The sequence below is a fragment of the Dromiciops gliroides genome, chromosome 3, assembly GCF_019393635.1.
Source record: "Dromiciops gliroides isolate mDroGli1 chromosome 3, mDroGli1.pri, whole genome shotgun sequence".
Taxonomy (NCBI): Eukaryota; Metazoa; Chordata; class Mammalia; order Microbiotheria; family Microbiotheriidae; genus Dromiciops; species Dromiciops gliroides.
The window spans coordinates 81094507-81115282 of NC_057863.1; the positions used below are offsets into that span (position 1 = coordinate 81094507).

A 20776-nucleotide genomic window follows, 5' to 3' on the forward strand; every position below is an offset into this window, starting at 1 on the left:
CAGATCTAAAAAAGATCCTAACTTCAAGGTCTCGCACTGCATCTGGGACCATCTAGAATAGTCCTGATCTATGTGTTCCCACTGGACCCATATGACTCTGGAGGAGAGAGTAAAGTTGATGACCTTGCATAGTCCTGCCTCACTTAAATCCAATTCACTGCAAGTCAAGACCTCCTCTTCCTGACATCATTGGTCCTCTTCAAGAATGAAGGACAAAAAACCCCCAAACAAACAAACAAAAAAAAGAATGAAGGACAAACAACAATATTTGACAAAACCAGAACTGTGTAATATTGGCCAGTCTTTGTTATAGCTCTATGACATCATATCTGTTCCAAAAGTATTTCTGTAAGTTTTTAGCCCATTGATCATGGGCTCTTAGAACATCTATAAATCTTTTTGATGAGGAAGTGTTCATCTTTCTCTAAGCGTCTTAGGGTGGTACTTCATTAATATTATATGGTTTTTTTAAGATGCCTTCTAAATCTCTTGCTCACTTTACTATTCCAAAAAATGTTTATTTGGACTGGTCTTTCATGATGGTTAATTGTTCAGAATTCCCACCCAGCTTTACTTTAAGTTACCTCTATATCTGGACATAAATGTCCTAAATTTCTTCTTGATAGCTTTAGAATTGAAATGTCTTTCCTAGAAAAGACCTATTTGTAAATATCACCTTTATGAATTGGTTCAATTTGGCTTCCAAATTCAAGGTTAAAGACTTCAGTATTTATTTTTATTCACTCTACATTAAGAATTTTACACTTGAGTCCAAATGATTTTTTAATATTTTGGGGAAAGATGGCACAAAATGAAAGTAGTTAATGTATTCTTGTTGGGGCCATATAACACAATGTCATCTGTGTATGCCAAGTAATTATTATTCATCCTGTTCTCATCTTCTTCAATGCAGTTCAGAAAAAAAATGGTCCTGGGACAAAGTTACTATCCTGCTATTATTCTGTCTCTGTTTCATTTGCTGTGCACTATTATACATGAGAATAAAACAACTGCTTTTTATGATTAAATAAAAGTACTAGGACCTAAGATCATATTATTGAAAAAACATTCTTCTTCTATTATTACTTACTACTCTTGCATGTCTGATCTATTAAAAGGTGTAACAGCTTAAAGTGATTTGGGATTAGAATTGTTTTCAGTCATGTGCAAAAGAGCATGGCCTGTTGTTACAGTGTGAAACTATTAGAAGCTGTGCAGGTTTTCCCAGGCTATGTTTGCTAAATCTAGTCAACCGTTAGTATATAAGGACTCCCAAGACTCCCAGGGAGGGGGACTTCTTGTATTTGTCAGCCTTCATAAATGTTTCAGGTTAATCATTTAGCTGAGAAATCCAATGCCTGGATATGTAAAAAAATAATGTAACCTCTAGGTCAGGATAGCAACATCGTGGCATAGATTTCTGGATTGGTTTCCCTCCTACTTGGAGGTGCCTTTTTTTTTTTTTAACATTTCATTTAATTCTATCATGTCGTTTCTTAGCAACAAGGGAAATGCTTCCTTTTTTTTTTTTCTGATGTCAGTGAGCAGGAGCCAAAAAAAGGAGAGAAGGAACACAGGCTTGCAGGAGAAAGACAAGGGAAGCTTCCCGACCTGAAGGCTCAAGCTGGTAAGAAATTCTAAAATGCTAATTTGATAAGGGTTAGGTCAACTCGTGGGCACTGAGGTGGTCTCTGCCAAACTCTTAATAGTAGACTTGCTCCATTTGGCTTTCGCTTTTCTCCATCCCTCTTTTCTTGATGACCTGGGAATATTTGAAGGGTGTACGCTTTGAGAAGATTCTGGCTCTTAGGAGATGAAGGGGGAGGGGGACAATACTTCACAGTGGGTTAGGATTCTTCCACAACCAAGTAAATATGGTCCTAAGGACCCTTTCCTTTCTTGACTGTTAAAGATAACAGGTACAAATGGAGAAACATCTCAACAACAGAGAGATATGTTGAGTAAGAAAGGGGAAATAGAGGGGAATTGCTTCTTGAAATGTAAATGCATGGATGCTTATGTAAGATGCATGTATCCAAGGCATGGGAACTCTGGAAATTAGGGCAGTCTCACTGGAATTACTTGTGACTGCTTTGTATAGGAAAGTAGGCCCTTCCCCAAGCAGCTCAGGCTAAATGGTGCCATTAAACTTGGCTTTATTCTGATTTCTATATTCTCTATAGAACAGGGGTTGCTTAACCTTTTTTGTGTCGTGGACCCCTTGGGAAGTCTGGCGAAGCCTATGGATACATCTTGGGGAGCTAAGTGGTACAGTGGATAGAGCACCAGGCCCAGAGTGAGGGAAACTCATGTTTCTGAGTTCAAATTTGGCATCAGACGCTTACTAGCTGTGTAACCCTGACTTAACTTTGTTTGCTTTAGTTCATCTGTAAAATTATCTGGGGAAGGAAATGGCAAGCCACTCCAGTATCCGTGCCAAGAAAACCCCAAATGAAGTCACAAAAAGGCAGATGCAACTAAAACAAGTGAATAACAACAACATGGATCCTTCTTGGGAAAATGTTTCGAATACATAAAATAAGATATATAAGATAACTAAGGAAACCAACTACATCGAGATAGCACTTTCAGAATATTTTTTAAAGAAAACAATTCATGGACCCCAGGCTTGGAACTCTGTTCTAGCTCTTCTTCTTTTAGAGGCCTCCCTGTTGAACCAAGGGCTTAGGAACCTGACTTCAAAGGGGAAGAATAGAAACCTTATTGTGCTGGAGTATACATGTCATACTAAGTGTGTAGGCAGAGAGGCTATTCAGAGGCTAACCATTCCCTAAGATTGTTTGGGCTGAAGTTGCTAGGTTTTGGCATGGAGGGTGGAGTGCTGGAATTGGAGTCAGGAAGACCCAGATTAAAATCTTATTTCTGCCATATTTACTAGCTGTGTGACCATGGGCAGAGTCCCTTGGGCTCTGAGTTTCAGATTGCAAATCCATATGTAAGACATTAATAATAATAATAATAATAATAATAATAATAATAATAACAGCAATCATTGTAGTAGCTACTTCTTACATTGAGGCTCAAATAAGAAAATATATGTGAAGTCAAATATTTTACAAACTTTAGAGCATTATAGAGTGAGAACTGTTGATTTGGGGCTAACAGGGTGGGGAAGAGGACTGGGCCTGGGATTTCATTGGTAGAGAGAACTCCAGATAAGCAAACACTCATCTATTAAAAGCAGGTCAACATCTCCTCTCTATTTATAGCCTTAGAAAATTGCCTGGCATACTAAGGGGTCAAATGTTTTACCCCAGGGTCTTACAGCAAATATATTTAGAGGAGAGACAAGCCTAGGTTTTCCTAACTGGAGTCTGGCTCTCTATCCATTTATGCCACATTGTTTCTCATTACTACTACTACTACTACCACCACCACTACTACTACTACTATTACTACTACCACCACCACCACCACAACCACCACCACTATCACCTCCTCCTCCTCTTCCTCCTCTTCCACCTTCACCACCACCACCACTACTACTATTACTACTACTACAACTATCATATACATAAGGCTTAAAATGAAGAGGTTTTTCCAGTACCTCTTTCTTGTTTTGGGGGGTTTAAAATTTTTTTGGCCTAACCAATGAAAAAAGGATGACTTTCAAATTCATTTACTAGACCAAACAAATATATGTCCCAGTCTCTCTCACCCACACCAAAATAGCTACCATAGCCATGTACAAAGACATCAAGAGATATGCTTATCTTGGATAATTTGTATCGCATTTCATGATTGTTCAGGGCTGTGCAGTCAACCTACTTCTCACAATAAGTTTCACTTTTTTATCAATGATCTGACTTGTGTTAGAAAGGCAGCATGGTACAATCTGTTTTTGTTTTTGTTTTTTGCAGGGCAATGAGGGTTAAATGACTTGCCCAGGGTCACAAAGCTAGTTAAGTGTCAAGTGTCTGAGGCTGGATTTGAACTCAGGTCCTCCTGAATCCAAGGCCGGTGCTTTATCCACTGTGCCAGCTACCTGCCCCCAGCATGGTACAATCTGAATAGGGAGCTGGACTTGAGGTCAGAAAGACTCAGGAAGACCCGGATTCAAGGTTCACCTACCTCTAACAAGTCCTAGCTGTAGGATAGCAAGCCACAATCTCACCACAGCCTCTCTGAGTCTGTTTCCTCATACACAAAATGAGGAGGTTGGTTCCTTCCAACTCTAAGTCTCCAACCTTTTGCTCTTCTGAACCCATTAACTCACTCCAAGTCCCAGCCAGAGATACTGTTAAAACAACTGACAAGTTCCTGCATGGATTCGGGCACCTCTCCATCAGAAAACAGGGCTCACCTCTACTGCTAGATGCTTTTAAATATCACAGGATCATAAAAAGTTAGAGATGAAAGGGGTCTTGGAGGCCACCTAGTCCAAACCCCCGCAATGTACAGATGAGAAAACTGAGGCAGAAAAGTGAAGCGGCTCCCAGAAAGAGCCATCTGCTAGTTAAAGGCAGAGCTAGGACTACAATCCTGCTCTCCTGACTCTTTGTTTAGTGCTTGTTCTGTTACATAATACTTTTGCTAAACTTTCCAGTACGTACTGGCTGATGACATCCTCTGAAAACTAACACTTCTATGAGCCTTTAAGTTATCCTTCTTACTCTAAGAGAAGCAACTGCTAGAGTCCATTCACTTCCTCCATAGGTGGGCTTACCACACTCCCAGGGTCCAATAGGAGCAGTAGCAGAGGGAGTGGTCCTTAATAGTCAAATGGATAGACCCCTGGGCAAGTCACTTAACCCTCATTGCCCTGCAAAAAAAAAAAAATAGTCAAATGGGTTGACCACAGAGGCAGTTTTAAAAAATAATCATGCAGGGGCAGCTAGATGGCGCAGTGGATAGAGCATGGGCCCTGGAGTCAGGAGTACCTGAGTTCAAATCCGGCCTCAGACACGAAACACTTACTAGCTGTGTGACCCTGGGCAAGTCACTTAACCCCAATTGCCTCACTTAAAAAAAATAAATAAATAATCATGTGTTGATTTTTTTTGTTCTGGGTTAGGGAGTTAGGGATAGTCCTTATAGTCCTTATTAGGAAACAAATGATGCTTCATGAGATTGAATCTCCTCTCTCTCTCTCTCTCTCTCTCTCTCTCTCTCTCTCTCTCTCTCTCTCTCTCTCTCTCTCTCTCTTTCCAGAGGTAAGGGGAATATGGTTGTGCATATACTATCAAACTCAGTGGTTATTTTGTTTAGCTTTGCTGAGCTGCCTTTTTATCTTTGTTATAAGGGTTGGATCTCTGGATGGGGAAAGAAGGAGAGAAATACTGGAAAATGAAAGTGGTATAAAAACAAAAGACACCTTCCCCCCCAAGTTTTTATTTGTTTGTTTGGTTTTGGTGAGGCAATTGGGGTTAAGTGACTTGCCCAGGGTCACACAGCTAGTAAGAGTCAAGTGTCTGAAGTCAGATTTGAACTCAGGTCCTCCTAACTCCAGGGCTGGTGCTCTATCTACTGTGCCACCTAGCTGCCCCCCCCCCCAGTTTTTAAATTAAACTTCATGGTTAGACAACACTTTAGGGATCAAACCTCTAACATTGATTGAAATAGATTTCTAGCACCTATTTTATTATTATTTTTATTGTGGGACAGTGAGGGTTACATGACTTGCCCATGGTCACACAGCTAGTGAGTGTCAAGCGTCTGAGGCCAGATTTGAACTTGGGTCCTCCTGAATCTAGGGCTGGTGCTTTATCCACTGTGCTACCTAGCTACCCCTAGAGAGTCAGATTTTAAAAGGTTCTGCTTACACTTACTATGGGACTGGGTATATTTGTTGTTCCCTCTTTGTGACAACTTTGATGAGATTAAGGTTTAATCTTTGGGCATGTCCCCTATCTTCCCCTCCATTATGATAATCTATTTATTTATTTCCTTAATTATTCATTCATTCATTCTTTCATCTGTTTGTTTCCTTGTTTGTTTTGGGGGGTTTTTATGCCTCTTTGTGTATGTGTGTGTGTGTTTACCCCATTTAGTTTCTCCCTACTTCTTCCATGCAATTTCTTTTTAGCCCTTTATTTGATTTTTCTATGGTGTTATATCATCAATGTCACCTAATGATCACACCCTCTGTCTATATATACTCTTTCTAATCATTCTTATATTACACATTTTTAGACTTACAAATATTATCATACCTTAAATATTACCTTATGACCACAAGCTCTTTACATATACTCCTAATTGCATTAAAAATTACTTTTACAATAAAGTTATTGAGAATTATAAATACTATTTTATCATACAGCACTAGAAATAGTGTAACCTTATTAAATTTCTTAGTTTTTCTTTCTTGTTTCTTTTTTACCTTTTTATGTTTCACTTGAACCTTGTATTTGGAAGTCAAATTTCCCATTCAACTCTGGCCTTTTAATCAAAAATGTTTTAAATTCCTCTATTTCATTGAATATCAATTTTTCCTCTGAAAGATTATGTTCAATTTTGCTGGATATGTAATTCTTGGTTGTAAACCTAACTCCTTTGCCTTCCAGTATATCACATTCCAAGTCCTGTGATTCTTTAATGTGGAAGCTGCCAAGTCCTATGTAATTCTGACTGTAACTTCATGGTATATGAATTGTGTCCTTTTGGTTGCTTGCAATACTTTTTCTTTGATCTGTGGGTTTTAAAATTTGGCTACAATGTTCCTAGGAGTTTTCATTTTGGGATTTATTTCAGGTGGTGATTGGTGAATTCTTTCAATAACTATTTTGCCCTCTCTAATATTTTGGGGCAATTTTCCTTGATAATTTCTTGAAAGATATTGTCCAGGCTTTTTTTTTTTTTTTGGTCATATCTTTCAAGTAGTCCAATAATTCTTATATTATCTTTCCTGGATCTATTTTCTAGGTCAGTTGTTTTTTCAATGAGAAATTTTACATTTTCTTCTATTTTTTGGCTTTTCTGATTTTGTGTTACTGCATCTTGGTGTCTTATAGAGTCACTAGTTTCCATTTGTTCAATTTTAATTTTTTTTGGGGGGGCAATGGGGGTTAAGTGACTTGCCCAGGGTCACACAGCTAATAAGTATCAAGTGTCTGAGGCCGGATTTGAACTCAGGTACTCCTGAATCCAGGGCCAGTGCTTTATCCACTGCGCCACCTAGCTGCCCCTCAATTTTAATTTTTAAAGAATTATTTTCCTCATTCACTTTTTGTAATTCCTTTTCCATTTGGCCAAATCTGTTTCTCAGGGAATTATTTTCCTCAGTGATCTTTTGTATTTTTATATTATTATTTTGTATTTCTTTTTCATGGTTCTGCTGCATCACTTCCAATCTTTCCTCAATCCCTCTAATTAGATTTTCAAAGTCCTTTTTAAGCTCTTCCAGGAATTTATTTTGGGCCTGAGACCAATTCATACTTCTCTTTGAAGGTTCACCTGTAGTCATTTTGTTACTGTCTTCCTCTATATTTGTGTCTTGACATTTCCTTTTATTGAAGCAGATGTCAATAGTCAAACTTTTTTCATTGTTGCTCCTGGACCTCACTTCCCTCCCACCCATGTAAAACAGACCTTTCCTGCCAGGCTGGTAGATTGTTTCTCCGTTCCTCAGTAAGTTCAAAGGCAGTTTTATGTCAGTTTAGAGGGGAAATCTGGGAGAGCTGAAGTGGGTTGCTTCCTCACTCGGCCATCTTGGCTCAGAACCCTCTACCATTATGTTTTACACAAAGTATAGCTTTGGTGAAGCCCAACTTCTCAACAGTGGAAGTAGGTTCCCTATTTGATATACTCATTGGCTTATTACCCTCACTCCAGCCATTCTGAGGGCAGCTAGATGGTGCAATGGATAGAATGCTGGGCTTAGAGTCAGGAAGACCTGAGTTCAAATATGGCCTTAGACACCTCCTAGTTGTATGACCCTGGGCAAGTCATTTAACCCTGCTTACCTCAGTCTCCTCATCTATAAAATAAGCCGGAGAAGGAAATGTCAAATCACTTCAGTATCTTTGTCCAGAAAACCCCAAATAGAGTCACAAAGAGCCAGACATGACTGAAAAAAATGACTAAATACACAGCTATTCTGGGGATAGTTTTATTTTTGTCTGTAGTCTAGGATTTTCCCCCCAAAAAGGGAAGGGGTGTAAAAAAGGTATTCAAAGCATTGGATGTAGGATAAGTTGTTTTATTCTCATATAGAAAGCAGTGATAAGCAAAAGAGAATCATAGTGTGCATTAGCAGAATGATTTAAACAGGATTGAGAAAATCAGTTTCTAGCTAGGCTACAATCTGCTGGGAGTCTGGCATAATACACTTTGGCAGTTCTCCTCATTAGCTAGTTCACATTCCATCTCTATTGAGAACACTCTGATCCAATGCCAAGTGTGACTCAAGCATGATCTTTATGTTTGGCCTTCTCTCTCCAATGCTGACTCTTCCCTTGGCACCAGCTCACTCCTGCTACAATAGCAACAACAATGGACCATCTTGGGGACGTTGAAGGACTTTATTTTCTTTCTGAAACTCACAAAATCACCTGGGTTCATCCATCTCTGGGTTGCTGCTTAGTCATGTAGTTAGGGAAGGAAAAAAACAATAATAAGGGGGGAAAAGGCAGCTGGGCTAGGTAGGACCTATTCCCATGGTTATCTGGGACCAGCTGGGACATAAAGCTTCAACCATCCCCTACCTAACTCTTCTGGGAATAAATCCCAAATAGTCCTCATATATAGAAGCTGGAAGGGGAGAGGAGGAGGTTGCTACTTTAGTATACACTAGAAGTTCTAATTGGTCAAAGATAGACTCAACCCAGTGATGTCATTCATAGCCTGAAGCAGGTAGAGGATATTTGCAGATTCAAATTTCCATGAAGTTACCAAAAATAGTCACTGAGCAGGCTCCAAAAAGAAGGCGGAGAGGGCAGCTAGGTGTCTCAGTGGATAAAGCACTGGCCCTGGATTCAGGAGGACCTGAGTTCAAATCTGGCCTCAGACACACGACACTTACTAGCTGTGTGACCCTGGGCAAGTCACTTAACCCTCATTGCCCCGCCAAAAAAAACCCACAACAAAAACAACAAAAAGAAGGGGGAGAGAGGGGCAAAAAGACAACAACTCTATGAGGAATGGTTACAATCCCAGTTACAACGGGATACTGGCATTTGGATGTTGCCAGTACAAATTAGCTAATACATATCAAGTAGGGGGTTTTATGGAGGACAAAGAGTCATCTAAATATAAGATGTCTTCTTCATAGAATAATCAGTGACTGAAAACACCAATGGATGGTTGATTTAGATGGGGATACTCTTCCCCCTTCCTGCCCATACACAGACGCCTCATCAATTCTGTGTGTTTTCAGATCTCTTCCAGACCCAAAAGGCCAGGATTCCATGACTGATTTGGGGAGTGGGCGCAACTCTGACTCAAATTCTCTGCCATTTGCTGGTGCTGGGTTGGAACAAGCTACCCAAAGACTTCAGGTGCAGTGGAAGCAATCTTTCTGCTTCATTAGATAAAACTTTATTCATGGAAAGAAGACTCCTGAAAAGAGAAATAAAAAAACTCCTGTAAGTATGAATTTGGAAAAATGGGTATATTTGCATTCTGTACTTGGTGGGTTTTGTGTCTAAAAATCTGATGCTTATAGATCAGTTAGGGGCAGGAATCTTTTCATGTGGAAGAGGCAGAAGTCTTGACATTTCCTGCAGAGGCAGAAGGCTTCACATTTCCATCACGTAGGTTCGGTTATAGCAGCTGGACATCTTCTCTGAGTCTTAACTTTCTCATTCTTTAGCCTGTCTCTCTCCACCGATACAAAAACCACACAAGCCGTTATTCACTACAGGGAGTCATTGGGCTTCGCTCTACTGAGAATCTCTTGGGATTGAAATTAGCAAAGGTAAAGGGAGACATTTCTGAAGATTATCTCTACAGGCCCAGGATTAAACTCCAATCATTGATTTTCTTATAGTCAGATATATTCACTAAACAACAACAAACATTTATTCAGGTCTACCATATGCCAAAGTCAAAGGAAAACAGATGAAAAAGGAAATAGTTGTTGTCCTCAAGAAGTTTATATTTTATCAATTAATCTTTTTACTTCCATATGGTCTCTACTTTCCAGATTCAGAAACAATATGTCCAGGATAAAATCAGGCTTTCTTTTATCAATAATTTGTTTCTTTAAAAAATGTTTCTTTGATTCATTTTCTGGTCAAGAGATTAGAGGAACTCACAGGTATTTGTTGAGGGATAGGGAAGCCAATATTATTGTCTCATGAATTAGCTATGCATATCAGTGGCAAGTTGCCAAGGGTTGCTTTTCTAACACTGTCAATAAATCAGAATTTATTAAACACCTATGCCAAGCTAGGTTCTGGGGACACAAAAACAAAAATAGTGCCCAAGTAGCTGGGGGATCAGGAAAGGACCTACAGAAAAGGTTGTACTGGAGCTGAACCTCAAGGCAAGCGATGTCCTTTACCTGTACTCTGAGGTAATCTTCCTGTCATTCCAGTAAAATATAAGCTCTTTGAGGGCAGGAACTATTTCGGTTTTGTCTTTATATCCTGGTAATGATGGTTTGTATGAATGACTGTACTCCCAAGAATTTCAGAGGCCATAAGCCTCTACCAGTGAAAATAGGAGTGGGAGTTGAATAAATAGAACAGTAAGCATTTGTCAGCTTCTTTATTTATTTCATCTAAAGAATCTATCATAGTACAGTGGGAGAGAGTGTTGAACTTGAAGTTGAGAATCTTGGGTTCAAATTTTAGCTTCAACATTTGTGTAGCCCCAGGAAATTAAAAAAAATACTCTTTGTACCTCAGTTTGCCCATCTATAAAATGGGAATAATCATAACACTATCTACTTCAAAGGGATGTTTTAGGGAAACTAAACACCAAATAAGTATGTTTTTATTATTAACACCCATTTTAACTTGGAATAAAACAATCTGAATCCTAGGAGTGTCCAAAAAAATGTTCCAGATCTGTTAATTTGCAATGGTTACTTGAGCCTTCAAATCTTATGACCCAAATCAAAGTCCTTCAGCCCTTATAAGAAATCTAGTCCAACAGAATTATTTGGCTTAACTTTCCTGGCACAATTTACATTTTCATAATCAGGGACAGTCTTTAGCAAAATTATGAAAGTAGGTAAAGGTTGTCTTTGGGGCCCCAGATTCCTTTTTTCTTTGTCTCCAACCTTTCATTTACTTTAGTGTTTCAATCCACTTATTTCTGTGACATTTCTTCCCCTTGGAAGTGTCCCCCTCCAGAAGGTGCCCTTTTTGCTGTCATCCCTTTTCCCTTGACAAAGTCTGCTCTAGAGAAAGGATCAGATAAGGAGGGGGTAAGTCTCCTTATGCTCCACTTGTTCCTGTTCCCCAGAAGCCAAGGGAATGAATGTTAGACTGTGGGATTTCAGATCTCTGAGGTTCTGCTCTTAATATTTTACAATGTCTTTCTAAATGGGTGAGAAGGTGATTTATTTTTAGTCTGGTGAATCTCAACTTCATTGGAGTCGTGAAAACGGTATTGTTGCTCATTTGATTCTAAGTGTCTTCCTCCTCTCTCCTCTCTCTTCCTTGCTAAGCTTCTCCAATATTTGTTTCTGTACCATGTATTTCTTTTTTTTGTTTTTTGTTTTTGTTTTTGTTTTTGGTGGGGCAATGAGGGTTAAGTGACTTGCCCAGGGTCACACAGCTAGTAAGTGTCAAGTGTCTGAGGCCAGATTTGAACTCAGGTCCTCCTGAATCCAGGGTCAGTGCTTTATCCACTGTGCCACCTAGCTGCCCTGTGCCATGTATTTCAAGCAGTACATTATTAAATGTTTATTACATGCCTACTATGTTCCAGGTACTTTTTTTTTTTTTTTGGTGAGGCTATTGGGGTTAAGTGACTTACTTGCCCAGGGTCACACAGTTAGTAAGTGTCAAGTGTCTGAAGCTGGATTTGAACTCAGGTCCTCCTGAATCCAGGGCCAGTGCTCTATCCACCGCACCACCTAGCTGCCCCTTAGTTGAGATTTAAAGGATGCAGTTTTTAGAAGGTTCAGAGGACTTCACATTATCCCTTGGGATGACTGACAACATTCTTTAGTGTACCAAAAGTCACTCCTTTAGATCTGCAGTACAATAGAAAATATGTTAGAATCTGGAGTCAGAGGACCTGGGTTCAAATCCTGATTCTGCCTTAGACAAGCCACATAAACTCTAGGCTTCTGTGAAAGGAAGAAGTGGGACTGGATGGCCTTTAAGATTTCTTCCGCTCTCAATCCATAATCCTATGATCCTATTTAAATCAAGGATTAATTCAAATTTTAAATGCACTTGTGATTTCTTAAGCACTCTTAATTCTGGAAGCATGAAAACAGGATAGGGAAATGTGACCCAGGCACATACAATGGTTTAACAATGCTCTCTTGTTTTTTAAGGTGTGATTATGTTGGCATCAGACTTCGGGAAAATGAATTTGATCCAAAGGGAAGAAACCAGTTCACCTATCTAGATGAGATGGTAAAGAAAGAAACATTTATATTAATGATATTTGTATTATTCATGTGTTCATTAATGGGTCAAAGTGGATGAGACTAGTTTGTTATAAGATATAATAAATAGAGCTGATCTTAATTCAAAGGCAGCTGGGTGGCACAGTGGATAGAACACTGAGCCTGGATTCAGGAAGCCCTGAGTTCAAATCTGTCCTCATACACTTACTAGCTGTGTGACCCTGGGCAGGTCATTTAACATTGTTTGTGTCAGTTTCCTCATTTGCAAAATAGAAATAATAATGGTATCTATTTCCTAGGGTCTTTATATGAGAATAAAGTGAGATAATGCTTGTAATTTATGCACTTAAAGAGCTCTAGCTATCAGCTAAGCAAGCTTCTCTTTTCCCATCACAGACTCAGCCTTCATTTTAGTCCACCCTGATCCACTCTTTGCAGAAGGAAGTTAGAAAACAAGATGATAAAATAATAATAATTAATAATAATAATAATAACTAGCAAATGCTTAAAAAATTTTACATATAGTATCTCAGTTGATTCTCACAATAACCTTATAAGATAAATGCTCTGCTGTTCCCATTTACAGATGAAGAAATTGAGGCTGAGAGAGGCTAAATCACTTGCCCAGGAGTGTCAAAAGCAAGATTCAAACTCTACTCCTTTTTTTTTTCAGGGCCATGAGGGTTAAGTGACTTGCCCAGGGTCACACAACTAGTAAGTGTCAAGTGTCTGAGGGCAGATTTGGACTCAGGTCCTCCTGAATCCAGGGCCGGTGCTTTATCCACTGTGCCACCTAGCTGCCCCCAAACTCTACTCCTTTTGACTCTTAGTATAATGCTCTACCTGCCATGCCACCGGTCTATTGCTGACAACTTGGCATGGGGTTAGTGGCAGGGAAAGATAACCCTTGTGTGATCAGGGTAAAGTGTTTTGGGTATTCATTTGCATTCATGCTCTTTACTATATTAATAGATAATAGGTTGGGCAGCTAGGTGGCGCAGTGGATAGAGCATCGGCCCTGGAGTCAGGAGTACCGGCCTCAGACACTTAACATTTACTAGCTGTGTGACCCTGGGCAAGTCACTTAACCCCAATTGCCTCACTAAAAAAAACAAAATAGATAATAGGTTTATAAATTTAGAGCTAAATGGGAACTTGTAGGATATCAAATCTAAACCTCTCATTTTATACATGAAGAAACTGAGGCCCCAAATGGTGAAGTGATTGGCCCACAGTCACACAGGTAGTGACAGAGCTGGATTTGAACCCAGGTCTTCTGACTCAAAAATCATTGCATTTCCAACTGTCACACCTTTTCTTTCATTTAAAAAAAAATGAAAAGATACTGATCATGTTTGTTTTTAAATATAGTCAATTCTTAATTGTGTGGTGGAAGAAATGACAAATTTGAAAAATGGAGAGTTTCAAACTTTTTCTGGAGGTAGAGAAGGGGTCAAGTGTTCACTTTTTTAATGGCTTTGCATGAATGCATGCGTGCATGCATGCATGTAAAAAATAGAGAAAGTTGAGGTATTAACAGGGTTTGGGCTTTGGATTAGAAGCTGTTATTAGTGAGCATTAGAGATAGAAACAAAAGATTGAGTAAAGTGTTGTTTAATCATTTTTCAGAGATGTCCGACTCTTCATGACTCCATTTGGGGTTTTCTTGGCAAAAATATTGCAGTGTCTTGTCATTTCCTTCTCCAGACCATTTTTCATATGAGGAAACTGAGGCAAGCAGGATTAAGTGACTTGCTCAGGGTCACACAGCTAATAAGTGTCTGAAGCTGGATTTGAACTCAGGAAGATGAGTCCTCTTGATTCCAGACCCAGAATTCTCTCCACTGCGCCACCTAGCTGCCCTCTGACTAAAGTAGACCTGTTTGTCAACTGGAAAGGAAAATTTTTAAGTTGGATGCTTTGATGAAAGAATGGGGTCCATCCCACCAGAAACACATGGCATTCATTTTTTTTTCTTCCTCATATTCGGGGAGTGAGGGGGTGTTAAGGTGGCCACAGAATACTGAAAAATCCAAGTGAGTGATTAGGCTTTTTGGTGGGGAGGACTACAATCAGTTAACCTTTCCTGGGTTAGGAGTATCCATTTTCCTGCTTTGCCAAAAAGATAGCATGGCTTTGCAAACAGAACAATGGCTAGTTATCAAATGAGATCATATTTGTAAAACATTTAACACTATTCCTGGCCCAAAGTAGGGGCTTAATCAAGGCGTATTCCCTTCCCTTCCCCATTATCACACTTGATTTTTACCTCAGCTCACATAAGAGGTAAGTTTTTAAGAAACCAAACCATAAATACATCGAGATTTCATATATAGATGTTGAAATAATCACTGAGCCAACCTTCAATGGGAGGGGGGAGTTGTTCATCAAGGAGCAACATGAATGCTGGAATTGGAGTCAGGAAGACATGAATTCAAATCCCAAGTTTTCCACTTACCAGTTGAGCAACTGTGGATAAATCACTTTGTCTCATCAAGCCTCAGTTTTCTCAGCTCTAAAATGGGAATAGTATACCCTTAGCATCTGCTTCATAGGATTGTTGTGAACCAAAGTTATGTATTAAAGTATTTTCCAGACTTTATTTTATTTTATTTTCCTTTTTGAAACTGTATCTCACTATCTTACCCAGGTTGGAAGTACAGTGGCCACTCAGGTTCAATATGAGCAACCTGAAAGCTTTAACTTGTTCCTTCGTCCCTCCCCCTCCCCCATCTACACTGATTCACCCTTCCTTTGGAAGCCTGGCTCCTCTACTCCCAGGGGCTCACAATCATTATTAGTGCCAGATTTGGTGTAGATACCTGACTGGCTTTAAGTCTATTTTAAGTCATAATTTCCAAACCCAAGCAATCCACCAGTCTCAGCTTTCCTAGTAGCAGGAATTTCCAAATAAGTACCAATGTTATTTGTACAGATAATTCCTACTTTGAGATGATCTGAAGAGAACATGATTGTTCGCGACCATTCTAAATAAAAATCCATGATCTAAAAATGTAAAGAAGTATTAAGGAATGATAGGCTAAGAATATATTAGTAGTGAGAATACTTAAAGATATTACTATACCTGGTCCACTTAGCAAATTTCAAAGTAGTTTGTAAATGTTATAATATGTGCCTTTTTTCTTTCATTGTGGCTTCTAAGTTTTCAAATGATGGATATAGTTTTAAAAAGAGAATGGCATTTTTTTTAATACTAAAAAGAAAATAACAGATTTTTAAAATGTATATTGTGGCTAGATTTGGAGTTTATTTTAAAATCTTTTGGAGATGAACTGACTCAAGAATGCTCTGAAGCTCTTCTCTGGTTGTTAGACAAACTGTCTAGAGCGTACATTAAGTCAATAAATGTTTAGTTAGTGGGGGGGCAGCTGAGTGGTGCAGTAGTGGATAAAGCACCAGCCCTGGATTCAGGGTGACCTGAGTTCAAATCTGACCTCAGACATTTGACACTTACTAGCTGTGTGATCTTGGGTAAATCACTTAACCCCCATTGCCCCACAAAAAATAAAAATAAAAATAAAAATTGTTTAGTTAGTACTTGCTAAGCCCTGCTGGGGGGGAAAGATTGAAAGAAATAATACTGTACAAAGAGCCCTGGACTGAATCAGAGGTTCTGAGTTCTAGCCCTAGGTTTGCCCCTAACTAGCCATATGACCTTGGGTAAATAACTCAACTTATTTGATTCTGAATTTTCTTATCCATAAAAACCAATGGGGCTGACACAATGATCTTCAAGGTCCCTTTCAGCTCTAACATTTTATAAAGACTTCATAAAAACAGTCATTTGGCACCCCTTGAGGTTAATCTTAACTATTAGTCAACTCTAAGACATATTCAGACTAAGAACTAAGTTAAATGTTAAGATTTTTCAGGGTTGGTTTGAAAAATCTTTTTATGTTATAGTTTTATTCTATTTAAATAATTTTGAAAAGTGTGTTCAATTACTGATAAACTTTGGTGGGGAAGAACCCGATGATTTAATTTGGTTTACAGTTCAGTAAAAACTTTAATTATTCAGCTTTTTTTTTTTGATGAGGCAATTGGGGTTAAGTTACTTTCCCAGGGTCACACAGTTAGTAAGTGTTAAGTATCTGAGGGCAGATTTGAACTCAGGTCCCCCTGACTCCAGGGCCGGTGCTCTATCCACTGAGCCACCTAGCTGCCCCAGCTTTGTTTTAGTGTTCAGCAAATTAGATTGGTTTATTCTAGTTTTATTTCCCACTGTTTGATTTCATTTAAGTCTCTGGTTTGGATGATAAATATAACAAATCTCATTCACCAAATGATTGCTTTGACAAATGAGAAAAAATAGCAGTATAGTGGGGGAAAGCATTGGTTCTGGTCAAATCCTTCTGACACTATTTGTGTCACAAACTCCATAGGCCTTCATTTTTCTCATCTGTAAAATGAAGGAGATGGCCTTTAAATCCCTTTCCAGATGTCAATCCAATAATGTACAGGGTTCCTATAAGGAACCCTGCTGGTTAGATATGTAAGTAAAACAACACGTTTATGCATTGGCTTATACTTAGTAAATGACAAGTGTTGGAATCTTGACAATCTGCTAAACTAGGGTTGCAGCCAGTTGCTGGTTGCTGTTGTTATTTTCTTTTCATGCAAAATATCTTTGCTTTCAGGCTCATTATGATTTGGCCATCAGCGTCGCTTTACAGTGGCTTGGTTACAAAGAAGATCAAATACATTTGGATTGGGAGAAAGTGTGAGTGTCTTGAGACTCTCTTTCCTTTCAAGAGAATTCCTTAACTTGAAAATTACTTTCCTATTGAGGATCTTAAGGGTCTCTCTTATATTTACCATTCTATGATAATCTGCCTGATAAGCAGTGGAGTAGAGTGAAAAGAATACTAGTTGGCAATCAGAGGACTTGAGTTTGAATCCTAGCCCAGGTATTTACTATGTGAACTCCACTTAAACCTTTCTGGGCACAGAAAGTTTCCTTATCTATGATAGGTTTAGGTCTAGATAAGCTCTAATGTCATTTCCAGCTCTAAATCCTACAAAACTTGGAAAGAACTCATATTGCCATTGACTTGGGAAATATGTATATTCATATCCCAAATATCACTGATAATTTTCCTCTGGAAAAAAATCATTATGGCTACCTACATCAAAAAAGTATGAGACATGGAAGATCCCTTATGATCTACTGTGAAAATGTCCCTGATTTTTGATGCCTAAGTCTTTTTATAATGATAGCATTGATTTCCTAAGGACCATTTTTATTAAAAGCCATTTTATGAAATTAAAAAAAAAATAACGAAAATATCCAGCCTCAGACACTTAACATTTACTAGTTGTGTGACCCTGGGCAAGTCACTTAACCCTCATTGCCCAGCAAACAAAAATTAAAAAATTAAAGGCCATTTTATTAGAAGACTCTAGGGAATTAAACAGATATGTGTACCAGCTTTTGTGTACCAGTTTGCCTCATGGAAGTTATTTTTTCAGAGTTATTAGTGCTTTAATCTATCAATCTAAAGTGACTCAGTTGTTTAGAGCAGTGGCCTCCAAATGTTTTTGATCATGTACATAATCAGTAAAAATAATTTCGAGCATCCACCCCTAATACATGTATATTTGCTTATTTTTAAATTATATAATATACTATTATGCAAGCAATTATATATATATATATAGTATTGTTGTTGGGTTTTTTCTTGTGAGGCAATTGGGGTTAAGTGACTTGCCTAGTAAGTGACACAGCTAGTAACTGTCAAGTGTCTGAGGCTGGATTTGAACTCAGGTCCTCCTGAATCCAGGGCTGGTGCTCTATCCACTGTACCACGTAGCTGCCCCAATGATAATAGCTTTAAGGCTTTTGAAGCACTTCCCATTTGGTATCTCATTTAATCCTCCCTAGGATTCCATTTTCTACTCTGTGAAATGATGGAGGTGTACTATATGGCTGATGAGGTCCCTCCCAGCTCTAGGTTGATGTTCCTATGATTGATACATTCTCTTCCTGTGCTGCTCACTCTTTCCCACCCAAAAGGAAAAAAAAATGATGGGGGTCTTACTGGTTATCACCTCCACATCACAGGGTTTCCTTTCCAAGTAGAGCTCGTTGTAGCCATAAGGCAATCCGAGGGTAGAAGATGGGGGTATTTGGGAGATTGGTGGATGGTGGGTGTTGGGAGTTAGGGGGAGAGAATTTTCCCAATGGCACTGTACAGCTGCTGTTATGAGTACCAGGTAGTGGTTAGGTTAAAACTGTCCAGAGGGGCTGACATCCCAATGTGGGGTGGTTGAAGCTTGAATAGTAGAGGGAAGGTGTAGATTTAGGAAGTACAAGTAAGTGTGTTTATGTTGGAGATAACAATTGGCTATTGTGGGGAAAGTGATCTTCCTACGCTGGTTGATCCCACATTCCTTAGGGTTAGGCCACAATCCTGAATGGGATCAGAAGGCCCCCTCTCTAGCAACCATTGAGTTAGATAAAATTATGGTCACAGACTTAGTTTCTGTAGCCAATTAATTTCATTCTCTTTCATGGTCTCAGATTGGGCAACCTCATTCTGGATGACCATTTTGCAAATGTAAATAGTCACAGTGAAGACAGAGTGGAAAACCAAGAATAAATTACTGTAAATCTATCATAGGTCCTGGGAAATTAGAAGGGAAATAATGTGCAGTACATCATCTACTTACCGATGGTGGGTCAAAGGAGTCATATTATCTTGACATGCAAATTAAGCAGTATATAAATACTATAAAGATGATCATCTTAAACCTAGGGTCACACAGCCAAACTTATTTATATGTTTTACTTCTTAGGAAGGTACCATTCCATTGCAGGCATGTATTTCCTAATCGTCTTGAACGAGAAGCTATGATTTTATCATTTTATGCTGGGAACCTAATGGTAAGGGAGGAAACAAAATTTTTATTACAGGGTGTTTATGCCTATGGTTTGTTAAATGTTTCTGACTTATACACACATGTGGTACTTTTAAAAGCAAAGTTAAAGAATCTGTTGTAATAGAAAGAACATTGTATTTGGGGACACATGACCTGGATTCAAATCCAGACCCTGATGTAGCTGAATAATCTTTTGAAAACCGCCTAATTTCTTTGATCTCAGTTTCATCATCCATAATCAGTTGGGGGGATGGGTGGGGGGGGTAGGTGCTGTAGAGAGGAATTGAATTAGATTATCTCTAAGATTCTTTACTAATTTAACCTCCTGATTCAATCTTACAATTCAGTGATTCTGAGTTGTTTTCTTGTTATTTAAGAAATACGTTTAAGTGTTATTAATAGGCTATTTTAGCAACATTTATTTGGAAGGTAAAATGTAATAAAAAAGGTCGTATCTGGAGTATCACTGTGGAATAATTAATATTGTAAGCCTTTTGATTAAGAAACAAAAAATACTCCTGATATTAATTGGGGATGTGATATCTATTTTTTAAGATGCAGAAAATAATGACATAATGAATGTTTGTTTAACAGAACAGTCTTCCAGTTGAAGAAATCTTTGAAATTTATGGCATTCACGCCTCTGCAAAGCACTTGCCTGGTGCTAAGAGGGTAAGTCATTAACATATTGCCTATTTTATCTTTTTAAAAAAATATTTTTTATTTTAAACTTAACAAATACCAGACAAAATAAGCATTTGCAAATATGTAGTAGAAGAGATAAAGAGAACTATACACAAAACTGAAAATATTATATTCAGCTTGACTTTCTTTTTAAGAAGGTGATAAATTCAACATGTAACTTTCAAAGCTGTCCTGCTTGTCTGGGATTACTTCTGTTCTCTTCTGTGCATTAAAAAAAGGCTTCAATGGCTCTCTTTTCTTTCCTTCTTTTTTTCTGTAACTCTGTGCCTCTCATTTCTTCCCCTTCCCCCTCACCATTTTATCTAAGAGTGCAATCTAAGGTACAGGTATTAATTAATAACATTTGATCAAAGCATATTTTTTAAAAAACTAAGAAAGTTATTGAGTCAATAAAAATTTATGAAATGAAATATATGAAATTTCCTGGACACTGCCTTCCAGGTAATATATGGAGTACTGTGGTACTGTGCAAAGAATATTAGACAAATAGTTGGGAGGCCTGGGTTCATTTCTCTAATTTTCTGTATGATATTGCACAAATCAATTCAGATCTGGATGCTTTGAAAAGTTAACTGCTATACCCTGTCCAGCTCCATACTTATATTTATTTGAAAATATATTTTATTAGCTTATTGGTTAATAATATGTTTTATTACATATTGGTCCTCCTGTCCAATA

General features: G+C 38.4%; 1 protein-coding gene across 1 annotated transcript in view; it reads left to right on the forward strand.

The window, feature by feature from the left end:
* Nucleotides 1–1531: 1531 nt before the first annotated feature.
* C3H2orf80 (chromosome 3 C2orf80 homolog) overlaps nucleotides 1532–20776 on the forward strand; it is a 34093-nt gene continuing 14848 nt past the window's right edge. The window contains exons 1-6 of the mRNA XM_043995476.1: nucleotides 1532–1627; nucleotides 9338–9545; nucleotides 12419–12500; nucleotides 17152–17234; nucleotides 19310–19397; nucleotides 19988–20065. Coding sequence (XP_043851411.1) covers nucleotides 9505–9545; nucleotides 12419–12500; nucleotides 17152–17234; nucleotides 19310–19397; nucleotides 19988–20065 — 372 coding nt within the window. The 5' untranslated portion in view covers nucleotides 1532–1627; nucleotides 9338–9504. The remainder of the gene's footprint in view (nucleotides 1628–9337; nucleotides 9546–12418; nucleotides 12501–17151; nucleotides 17235–19309; nucleotides 19398–19987; nucleotides 20066–20776) is intronic.